The sequence below is a fragment of the Notolepis coatsorum genome, assembly GCF_963971535.1.
Source record: "Notolepis coatsorum genome assembly, chromosome: 19".
Taxonomy (NCBI): Eukaryota; Metazoa; Chordata; class Actinopteri; order Aulopiformes; family Paralepididae; genus Notolepis; species Notolepis coatsorum.
Genome location: NC_140183.1, coordinates 24,256,211 through 24,269,056, shown reverse-complemented (window position 1 = coordinate 24,269,056; position 12,846 = coordinate 24,256,211). Strand labels below are relative to the sequence as shown.

General features: G+C 43.2%; 1 protein-coding gene across 1 annotated transcript in view; it reads right to left on the bottom strand.

The window, feature by feature from the left end:
- zufsp (zinc finger containing ubiquitin peptidase 1) overlaps positions 1–12,846 on the bottom strand; it is a 56,115-nt gene that overhangs the window by 26,127 nt on the left and 17,142 nt on the right. The window contains exons 7-8 of the mRNA XM_084336109.1: positions 5,057–5,251; positions 4,103–4,268 (exon numbers count right to left, since the gene is read on the bottom strand). Of these exons, the coding sequence (XP_084192235.1) occupies positions 4,103–4,268; positions 5,057–5,251 (361 nt within the window). The remainder of the gene's footprint in view (positions 1–4,102; positions 4,269–5,056; positions 5,252–12,846) is intronic.

Here is a 12,846-nt window from a genome sequence, read left to right as displayed (position 1 = left end):
GATACCGTTAACTGGAATATGTTGTGCCTTTACACATATGTTGGATTATGTAATTGGTTTGTCATGACAAACAAATAAAATATCGCATCGCCGGCTGTCTCTGGCTTGCTCTGGTGTCCGCTGGAGCAAGCTGGCGATGTGATATTTTATTGGTTTGTCATGACAAACCATATTGTGCCATATGTGTAAAGGCACAACATATTCCAGTTAACGGTATATTTTTTTAATGATTCGTTACGGCGTAGTCAATACTTCCATGCGTATAAATTGAGGAAGGCAGCGACCTCTGCCACTCTGGTGCGCGCTGCAACACAACACACAGAGCGAACTCGCTGCAACACAACACAGAGCGCGAGCGGCAGGCATGGATAAGGGGGCGTGCTAGCGCGGGTCACGTAGGGGTCGCGGCCAATCAGAGGAACCCGGAAACCGAGCTCCGTTGCGGAAAATATATACGCGGCAGGTTTACCAACGGTAGACTCGGTTGATGAAATATGAATTCAGATCGCTAATAAAAAAAATAAAACGAGAATTCTCGTGATGGGCATTCAGGGGGCGGGCTGATAACCCGAGATATCTCGTGATGGGCATTCAAAGTGTTAAAGAAGACGTGTCCGGCCCATGGGGACATTAACGTGTGTTGTCGGGCCTTACAATTTTTTTTTATTTGATTTGATTTAGACAATGTCCATGTATTACCAGCACGTAATCATTTAAACAAGGACACACAGTGTCAGAGATGCCAAGCTCATTTCCTGTGTGCCACCACTAGGGGCAGAGCGGCTAACTGTGAGTGAGTGAGTGAGTTACTGATGGTGTGAGTTAGTAACATCGCTGGTCATAGAGCTGCTGCGTCACATCTGTGATCGATTGAACTGGTCTTACACAAAGTGCCATGCCTGTGAGCCGCCACTAGGGGCAGAGTGAATGACTGTTCCAAACTAACCAATTGTTGATTACAAGAGCTAGCAGGGGCTCTAAGGATGGCAATGTTGGTCGCTCAGTTGGTTTGGTAAAACCACTTAGGTGAACTGGTAAGACATGCAGCCTGCCTTGTCCTCCATGGCGATAAAGTAACACAACAAGCAACACAGCCCTTCATATCTATACTATTCGATCGTAGACATCTTGGTCGCAAACAACAGGTGATTGTAAATCAAATAGCAGGTTATTATCATTAGATGATACTATGAAGAGCTGTGGCTTTGTGTCATATTGTACGGCAAATCACGTCATCGCACTCAAGTTTCACTCATGACTACTATGAACAAAGACAGCCAGTGCCCCCAAAAAGAAGAAGAGCAAGCTAGCTGGGCTGTGATGCCGTTTTCTCAACATGAGACATTTTGTAATGTAGCAATGTTGGAAGTGGGAGTCGAACTGGACAAACTAGAGGTGATGGCAGATAGGAGGATGAGGAAGAAGCTGGACGCTATCCTGGAAAACCCCTCCCATCCCCTCTATGAGGAGCTAGCTAAGATGAGGAGCATGTTCAGCCATAGATAATTTTTCAGGTTATTATTCAACCTGTTCAGGACAGCATCACGTCAGGTTATTATTAGTGCTGTCAGGCGATTAAAAAAATGCATCTAATTACAGGATTTGTAATTAATTAATCTAATTAATCGCATTTTAATCACATTTTATGCCTGATATTCTATATTATATAATCATATTTCAAATTGCATGTGTCCGGATGGCAGAATTCAGTACTGTATACAAAACCTTCTGTTTAACACATCCACCGCCAAAAACGTCTTACGACGGGTTTCAAGGTCATGCAAATTCCGCCATTCCACGGCGTACAACGTTATTGAGATCATATTTCTTTTTTTCCCCATGGTATTCATAATTCCCTCACCCAGCCTCGGCTGAGACAGTGGGACTCGGCACAACCGTGCAATGCTTCAATACCGCCGCCTGGTGGATGATCGGGCGAGTTACAACCGGAAATGGATCTCTGGTGATCTCCATGCATCTGGGAAATGCGTCCGGCAGTCACATATTGTTGCGGGACTCTAGACACACATCCGTGTATATGGATCGCTGCCATAACTCAATAATCGATATGATTTGGGCGTTTATTTCGCCATACAAACCGGAAATTGATCTAGTCGATCCACGTCAAATAAGTGGGATCTTTTTCCTCCAGTCTCATCGGCGAACGGTAAGAGGACAGTAACGTTACTTTCAGCGTGATTGTTTATTATTATTAATGCAAACTGCTCTGATCAATATATCACCCATACTACATAAAGCATTTACTGACGATCACTGAATTATAAACGACCCCCCCCATAGCCCTGCAAAGAAGGTGAACATCTCCATAGGCTTAGAGCGGTGGCAGAGAGTGGTATGAGAGGGGCAAACTGCGTGGCAGTTAATGTGTTAATCATCTTCCATCTATTAATTTGCTTAGATTTTTCAGGTCTGGTCAATTTGAGCATGGTGTTATTCACAGTCAAAGATAACATTTCTTTTATTGATATTCTCATTTGGTTCATTACAATTTACTCAAAATAAAATGTTCATTCAATCAATCACCACGCAGATTGATTGAATGAAAATGTTATTAACAGATTGCAGAATGGGTACAATACAGTACGGCTCAATACACACAATTGTTAACACTTTGATCGCCATGGTTAAATTCATAATTTACCATCCCTAGCCAGCTCTATTTGTCTATGGAGAAGTTCCCCTTCTTTGCAGGGCTATAACTTTTTTAATTCTATTGCTAAATTGACATTATTATGGCCCATTCAATGTCCTATATCCATTGTTCAGGGTGTAGCAACGTTATACTTTTTCATTCACATATTCATACTAACATATGGTCTAAAGTATAAGTATGTTTTTATCGTTTTCTGCAGCTTTCTCCAGAACTTGATTTATAGCCCCAAATGCATTATATTGATGATCAAATACAGTTTGGTAGCGATCGGTGCCAGATAAAAAATTTCAACTGGAGGTACTTCTAGAAGTTACTACGTATGATCTGATGATGACCGGATGGGCGGGGGGTCGTTTATAATTCCGTGGGCAACGTTATATCATTCACCTAGTGTGGGTCATATGATCATCAGAGCAGTTTATATGGAACACGTTAGAAAATAACGCTGGATCTTACCGTATCTTCCTCGCGCCGTTGGACAATCAGCTTGGAGTAGACAGTTTTCGATTATGGGATGTTGATAGATGAACCATTTCCAGGTTGTATAATACTATATACGTCCAAATAACGTTGTTTATTGAGTTAGGGCGAGCGATTGATTATCCAGTGTGTCGAGATAGAGTCCGGCTAACGATCGCGAGTGCCCGGACGAAATATGGATGAGCACTTCCTGTTTGGCGCGTCACTTCCTGTTGGCCGATCTGCTGATCGGCCACCAGATGGCGCTCTTGAACCGTTAGAGAGTTGAGTGGAGATCAGCAGTATATCTCAGGACCCCGGAGGAGAAATATGATTTCGATCACAGATTTTTGAAATATTGATATCAAAGACGAGTTACGGCGTCTTCGGCAGAATGAGCATGGCGAGCAAAGACGAGTTACGGCGTTCCCGGCGATTAAAGTGTTAAGGGGATGCAGACCAGAGAAAGACTTTCGTCTCGTTTACATCAGGGTCCCCCATTTTCAATTAATAATGAATTGTAACTAAGGGTGCAACTTGCACCCTGCAATCCATTCTTTGTGGATCTAGCCCACAGTATTTCTGACACTGGGAATACATTCCCTGAGATCCATAGATGTCCCTAGAATCAGATACCAAGAAAACGCAAATGGACCATATTAAAAAAAAGTCTGTAAATGTGTATTCTACGTTGTTATAGAATGAATGATACAAAAAAATATGATATATAAAAAGAAATGTAAGAAAATTTGTAATTAATTTAGAGTACATTTTCATAACGCGATAATTTGCTGTGTAATTAATTCATCTAATTAACGCGATAAACTGACAGCCCTAGTTATTATTCAACCTGTTCAGCCCAGCATCCATACATCACATCAGGTTATTATTATTAATCCCTCTGGTATTCGACTCCCAGCGACGTGAGCAGAACAGGCCTATCAGAGTATCTGATCTCTAGATCCAGACCTGACTCCCAGCGACGTGAAGAGAGCGTAGATCTCTGTGGCTCCGATCCAGGCACGGGTCCCCTGGAGCCGCTGGTTGAAGTGGGACGCCCCCTGCGGATCCAAACCCTCCCGCCACGCCTGCTCGATCATACTCTGCACCTGGGGGACGCTGGGGACTGTGCCCTCTAGAGAACAGATGGAGAGGGTGAGAAAGATGGAGGAACTAAACAACCGATTACAACTGAGAACCTGAAGCAGAAGAAAATACGGCGGCTATTTGAAACTGTTGTGATACTGGTTGCAGTCATGACTAACAAGTAACAATGTCCACATTTTTATCCTGTGTGCCTTCCTTATTTATATTTGATTATCTTATCTTTTTAAAATGTGATAACATTCATCCACTAGATACCGGATTTGGGAGAATCCCTTCCACCCACTCTTTGAGGAGCTAACCAAGATGAGGTGCACGTTCAGCCACAGACTCATACCCCCACAGACACTCCACAATAACTGCCTTGGCCAGTCCTTCATGCCAGCAGCCATCAGGCTCCACAACCGTGGGCATGGACTGCTGCCAGCAGCTGGAGAACTAACGGCTACAGAACTTGATGACTATTAGGAATGTCTGACCACTGAGTGTGTCTCACTCTTAACCACCAAAACCTGCAGGGACTATAATATATATCATGCCAATTAAGGTACAGACCCTCACCTGCACCTTGTGTATACCGTTTACTTTTACTCATAATACATATATATATATTCCAATTCAAAATCTTTTTATTGCCCATCTTTGTTTGCACTGCACTGTATTCTTCTCATATTCTTATATTCAGATTACATTTTATTGCCTTTATACTATTACCCTGCCCATACCTGTACCTCCCCTCCTCCGCTCCCATGCTGCTATGACACCTGGATTTCCCCCAAGGGGATCAATAAAGGAATATCTTATCTAATCGTATCTTACCTGAACCTGTCAGACAGCCAGCGAAGGTCTCTGCTCTGCGTAGAGCGGAGAGGATCATCTGCAGGTTCCTGTAGCCACACCCCCAGCCCTTATCCCCCTCTGAAGAGCTGTAGTGGTCCGTCTCAGCACTCAGCCACACATGGACACAGTCTCTGGACTCCCTCTGGTAGTATTCATACAAGGCTTCCATCACACCTAGAGAGAGAGAGAGAGAGAGAGAGAGAGAGAGAGAGAGAGAGAGAGAGAGAGAGAGAGAGAGAGAGAGAGAGAGAGAGAGAGAGAGAGAGAGAGAGAGAGAGAGAGAGGAGAGAGAGAGAGAGAGATGGAGAGAAAGAGGGAGGGAGAGATATATAGAGAGAGATGGAGAGAAAGAGGGAGAGAGAGTGAGTGAAAGTGAGAGAGAGAGCCAAGGAAAAGGAATTGGGCCTAAATTAGATGTTTTATGTTCAGCTTGTAGCTGGGTGCGCCCTACTATCTCACCCTACTCTCTCACCTACTATCTCACCCTGCGGTTGAGATGCAGTTTAAATGTTCTGGCACCAAGCAGAGCATAAAACGCTGGTATTCTGACGTGATGACCCTTCCTTCTGTTATAGTTTACTTGGTTCACTCAGAACCCGGCGAGAACTAAGCTAACTAAGTAAGCTAATAGCTTTGCTTCCACTACGGGCAAGTATTTCATACAACCAAAAATCTGAACTATCCCTTTAAAACATCTATTCACATTCTATATACACATTCTATATACACGTTAACCCTTTGGGTGCCGTTCATGAGAATCTTCGTTTCTGTGGCCCAGCGGTTGAGTGCCTTCTCGTTTCTGTGTCGTTTTTCCTTTTTTTAGATTAATATCCCATGTCACGGAGCTGTATTTTGCCTGGAAAAGGCATATTGGGACTCCGAAGGTGCAGTACCGGCCAGATCCTGGTAGTGGCGCTGTCTCGAGAATGCAGTAACCCCTGTTGCAGACCTGGTGTCACACTGTAAACGCTCCGGGCGGACTTTTCTGTTAGCCTGAAGCGAGGGCTTCACCAGATCGCATGAAATACTTTTTGGGACGCCGGATTAATTATGCTGTATAGCAGCGGTTCTCAACAGGGGTGCCGCAGAGAGCTGCCAGGGGTGCCCGGTGCCGCAGAGAGCTGCCAGGGGTGCCCTGAGATAAATAATATATATATTCTTTTTAATTCTTTTTGGATTACAGAAAATGATCACTAAAGTGCTATCTGTTGCAGCTGCACTGTTTTCCATGAAAATACCATATTTGGATACGTTTGACCATTTCTCAAAATCTGAAAATCATTATTTAATAAAACACAGAAACGGATCACCAAGTTACTCTGGATAAAAAAAAACTTTAGACAACATTGAGACAAAGCTTCCTGACACATCTCCATCCAAACTCTTGGAAGAACTCATTGAAATCTCATCTGATACCACCTGGAGAGCTAGTTTCAGAGTGTGGTGCTGAGTACCAAGTATCTCATGATGCAGCCGTTAAGGTGTTGATACCATTCAGCACCACATATCTGTGTGAAGCTGGCTTTTCATCCATGACAGCTCTGAAAACAAAATATAGGGCCAAATTGAGCCTTGAGGATGACATGCGTGTTGCCTTGTCAAAGATCTCCCCACGTATTGACCGTATTATTAGTCAGCAGCAGCAGACCTCGCATTGAGCTATAAATGTCCACTGAGTGAACGAGTGCTTATTTTCTGTATTTATTTATATTTTTTGAGAAATGGTAACTTGGTGATCCTTTTCTGTGAAATGGTCACACTTATCCAAATATGTTATTTTTATGGAGAACAGTGCAGCTGCAACAGATAGCACTTTAGTGATCCTTTTCTGTATTTAAAAAAAAAAAATATGATTTTCTGTTTTTGAGAAATGGTCAAACTTATCCAAATATGCAATTTTTATGGAGAACAGTACAGCTGCAACAGATAGCACTTTAGTGATAATTTTCTGTAATTTTATTTAAAGAAATATGCTATTTGATTTACTACTACAAGCAGTGTAATGTCAACAGTACTAAGCCATTTAGACCTGAAACACCTGTTAATGCATTATATAGCCTGCATATACACACAAATGTGTTTCCCGGTTTCTTAAAGGGGACATGCGTTGCTATTCCTAGCACTATTTGGGCAACTTTACACAATTCCTGTGAGTCTATTGAAGACATCTGTAAGGTTTTTTTTTCAAAAAAATGCATTGTTTTATATTTCTAATCAAGTACTCAAAACCATCATTTTTCAGCCTCAAGATTTCAGGCTGTTATGGCCTGGCTCCGCCCATAAGCACTTTGAGTGACAGTCAGTCCACACAGTCTGCGACTAGTAGACAGAGAGAGAGAGAGAGAGAGAGAGAAAGAGAGAGAGAGAGAGAGAGAGAGAGAGAGAGAAAAAAAGACAGGCCGTTATTGATAAGGCCCCCTCTCTCCCTCTCTCTTCCTTTATTTTTTTCTTTCTTTCACTCTCTCTCTCTCCCGTCGTGGCAGCTTGTGCTCCCGAATGGGGGGGGGGGGGGGCCTCCCTCCCTCCCTTTCTTTCACTCTCTCCCTCTCCCGTTCGGGGAGGGTGTTCGCGGCAGGTCTGTTTTTTGCATCTTGACAGGAAGAAACTCAATGACAATCGACTATATTATTAGATCCATAGCTATAATATATAATATAGCTTTAGGCCTGCAAACACAGCCACGTATCAGGCGCTGGCCTTTCAACAGTAACAGTAAGGGGATCAATAAAGGAATATCTTATCTCTTATCTTAAACAGCGCCATCTGGCGCTGAAAGTGTTAATAGGCGTCTTTGTTTGCGGTTTGATTATCACTGATACAAAGTAAAATAGTGCAGTGCAATAAAATAGTTAGTAAAATAGAATAAAATAATGCAATAGTGCATTGCAATAAAATAGTTATCGTATTTTTTCGGGAGGCCAGTAAGGAGTGCATTACAGTAGTCGAGTCGGCTTGAGATAAAGGCATGGATCTGGTTTTCAGCGTCCTTTTGATTTATAAATGGCCGTACTTTAGCTATGTTTCTAAGGTGGAAGAATTATGTTTTTGTCAACTTGTTGATTGTGATTTAAAGCTTAGGTCTAAGTCTACCATAACACCAAGACTTAAAGGGGAACTATTTTACTATTTCTTTCACTATTTGGGCACTTTTACACAATTCCTGTGAGTCTATGGAACACCTCTGTAATACATATATTTTTTTTATTCATTGTTTTGTATTTCTAATCAAGTCCTCAAAAACAGCATTTTTCTACCTCAAGATTTCGAGCTGTTTTGAGCCTGGGCTCCTAAACCACTGCGGAGCGTCGTCTTAGCCTGAACATTAACATGCAGCAGTGACTATATGACATCACATATAGGCACATTTTCAAATGACTCAGTTCAGTGAGGGTGAATATTGTGAGAGGAGAATTGGAAGAATGCGCCAATATGAGAATTTTGAGACATAGATCATATTAATATAAGTTCACATAGCTAGGAAACAATGCTAAACACTCAAAAAGGCCATTTATAAGATAGTTCCCCTTTAACTCACTCAAATACAGTTAGCAGTTGGATAGACTACAGATGGAAATTTGCTTCTGCTAAATCTGGTGCAAACATATTTTCATGTAACAATTGTCCAAACAAAAAGAAATTAAAAAAATTCTAAGTAGATTCGGGGCTTTTCAGAAAACATTCGGGGCTTGAGCCCCCCTAGCCCCGCTCCTGGATGGCACATGATACCGATCATATGCATTTGGATTTTTAACTGTAGCGTGTAGGGACGAAACGCCAATGATTTTAACGTTATTAGCGCATTGAGCCTTATAAATAGCCTCGCAGGAATTATCCCAGATCATTCCGATATAACACTCATATTCACCACGGTATAAACGGGAACGTATCGATGGAAAAATTATTTCTTTATGGCATATTGAACGGAAGGTTCATACTGTCAATTGACAATGATATTGGATCCATAGCAATATAAAATATAGGTTTACAGTGTTTTTACATATTTATATATATATAGTATAATAAATCTATTTAAAAAAAAAATTTAATAGTCTAGTACTCTAGTTCATAGCAGCGGCAGTCCTAATTCAGCAGCGGCACAGCCGCTGGGTTTAGCTCTACAAACAACGTGACGCACAGTGAACGTTTGTAATGGAAAGCAGGCCTGACAACAGCGGGCCCAGTCTAATGGCTGGCACTGGATGTGTTAAAGGTAGGGCTGGGCGATATGGCCAAAAACGTTATCGCGATAAAATTATAAAATTATAAAATTATTTTCATATAACTCGATATCGATAATTATCGTCGATATAATTTCTGTCAAGTTTAATTAACACTTTGGTTGCCTAAGGTTAAATTAATGATATACCATAGATTGCCAGCGCTATTTGTCTATGGAGAAAGTCCCCTTCTTTGCAGGGCTATAACTTTTTAAATTCTATTGCTACATTGCCATTATTAGGGCCCATTCAAAGTCCTATATGTATTGTTCATTGTGTAGCAACGTTAAACTTTTTCATTCACATATTCATAGTAAAGTATGGTCTAATGTATAAGTATGTTTTCATCTCTTTCTGCAGCTTTCTCCAGAACGTGATATATAGCCCCAAATGCATTATATTGATGATGAAATACAGTTTGATGGCAATCAGCGCGATATAAAAAATTCCAACTAGACGTACTTCTAGAAGTTACTACACGTCATCTGATGTTGACCGGATGGGCGAGGGGGCGTTTATAATTCCGTGGGCAGCGTTATACCAATCATCTAATGTGGGTCAAATGTTGATAATATCAGTTATTATCGAAGACGGTAACGTTACACGCTGAAACTCACCCCAGTCTCCGCGCGCCATTGGGCGATCATCGTCGAGTAGAAATGTTATCATTATGGGATATATTATTACCCGGTCCATCTCCAGCTTGTATAATGGTATATACGTCCAAATCATGTTGTTTATCGAGTTATTGGCAATCGATCGCTATGTAGAGTGACGAGCTAGAGTCACGGGACATGTACCGAGTGGCCGGAAGCAATACGGACGTCTAGCAAAACCTCTAATGCGCTTCCTGTTAAGCGCTTGCGCCGATCGGCCACCAGATGGCGCTCCTGAACCGCCAGAGAGCTCAGTGGGTCCTGCTGGTGGATCTCAGGCCAGCGGAGGGACATTATGAATCCGATCGCAGATTTTTGAAATATTGATATAAAGACGACGTACAGCGTCCCCCGGCAACTTTAGCATGGCCAGCAAAGACGTCTAAAGACGGCTCCCGGCAGTCAAAGTGTTAACTTCTTATGCCCGGCGCCGATGGACGGGCTATTGCTGCTGCGAATGTCTCGAGTTGATGTCGTCATCAGTCCGCGCACGTTAGCAGTTAGCCAGAGCAAGCGGTGTATCCCATGACAATGTACTAACTATCACCCTAAAATACTCCGTTCCGCCCCAATACATTGCAACAACGTCCACCGCATACCCCACACTACTCTAACCGTGGCCTCAGAATTCACGCCACACACCCACTCGGCACGTAAACTATAAAACAGCGGCGTGCAAGCTAATTATCCTAGCCAGCCTTGTTTCCAATGTACTAAATATCACCCTAAAATACTCCGTTCCGCCCCAATACATTGCAACGACGTCCACCGCATACCCCACACTACTCTAACCGTGGCCTCAGAATTCATGCCACACACCCACTCGGCACGTAAACTATAAAACAGCGGCGTGCAGGGCGGCTACGTGGCGTAGTGGGCAAGGCACTCGCCACGAAATCTGGAGACGCTGGGCTCGCCTGTTCGAGCCCAGCGCTCCACATTTGCTTTCAGTTTAGCTGGTCGTCCGTACTAATACACATTGGCCGTATTAGGGGGTGGGAAACTGATGGGTGGGGATCGGGCGTTGTGGACAGCGACTCCTACAGGTCGGTTGGTGCGCCTGCACAGTAGAATCAGGAAGTGTCGGGGGCAGCGTGAGCCTCCCACGCGTTACTCCTCGCCACTGAGAGATCGAGCTGCGCAGGTGAAAAGATGCGACTGCTGTTACCTCAAGTACCGGAGGGGACTTGTGCTATGTATGACTTAAGGCCTCTACATGCTACAGAAACTTCAAAGCAACTTCAACACAACATCGACAAAGCAACGGTGTTGCAGACACATTACCTTTATGCTTCTGCAAAATCAACGCGCAGCCTATGATGCAACAAAATGTACCCCGGATGTGCGGCTCGAGCGCCTGAATACTTTGGGCAGCCGAAGGTGCGCACTCTAGCAATTACAAACGGATTTCCCTTCTCAACCACATCGTTAGTATAATAATAGCCCTGTTTATGTTTGTTTTCGCTTGTGTTCTTGTATATAGTGTAATATAGTTATATCGCCACATCAACCCAGTCCATCCCCATTGTTTCCCCAATCTCCTTCCACGGATTCATCGTCATAATGCTATCCTTGTAGTCTTTAGACCCGCTATTATATAAATGTTGGTACTTTCGGACCTCCTCTGCAATACGTTCCTGCATTTGATTCATTTTAAACAAACAATTAAACAAGTGTAATGAAACAATACACTAGCTATCGAGCTCCTGTCAGAAAGTTTTCTTTTGGTCTCGAGCTCCTGTCAGAAAGTTTTCTTTTGGTCTCGAGCCAGGAAAACACTAGAAGTGACAGACAGCCCCGCCCCCATTCACTACCAACCAATCACTGCTACGCAATACCAACGCAACGGGTCTTTAGATTAGATTTTGGAGACAGGTACGCAACGTCCTCGCAACACAGTCTACAAGACTGTCTGCAACAAGCGCGCTGAAATCGCGCCGATGTTGTGTTGAAGTTGCTTTGAATTTGCTGTAGCATGTAGAGGCCTTTAGTCCACATTGCAGCCGGCTTGTGGGAGGCAAGAAACAGCGTTCGTGACAGGGGAGGGTTGAATTGGATGATACGAAATTGGGATGGGAGAAAATATAGAAAAATGGGAGAAAAAGTGGATAAAAAAAAAAAAACAGCGGCGTGCAAGCTAATTATCCTAGCCAGCCTTGTTTCCAATGTACTAAATATCACCCTAAAATACTCCGTTCCGCCCCAATACATTGCAACGACGTCCACCGCATACCCCACACTACTCTAACCGTGGCCTCAGAATTCACGCCACACACCCACTCGGCACGTAAACTATAAAACAGCGGCGTGCAAGCTAATTATCCTAGCCAGCCTTGTTTACTACTAGAGTCCTACCTCTCTACCCAGAGGTGCACCGCGGGTCTCCTTCGCTATCGGCCATCTCCTTCACTGATTGGTTGTTAGTGCGTGTGCTCATATCCAAGCTTGGAAAATCGATATATCGAAACTTTGCGACCACGTTTCATGTTTATTTCGAGGAAATAATTTATAGCAATAGTTATTGTTATCGTTTTATCGCCCAGCCCTAGTTAAAGGCCCAATCAGTGATCCAAATGTATCAGTGTCATACACTGGAACCAAGCACACAACACACATACACAATAATTGCCATACACTGGAACCAGACACATACACAATGATTGCCATACACTGGAACCAGACACATACACAGTGATTGCCATACACTGGCACCAGACACATACACAATGACTGCCATACACTGGCACCAGGCACACAATACACATACACAATGACTGCCATACACTGGAACCAGGCAGACATACACAATGACTGCCATACACATAGAACAGGCTGTCATCCCCACCTGCCTGAAGAAGTCCACTATCATCCCTGTACCTAAAAAATCCAGGCCTGC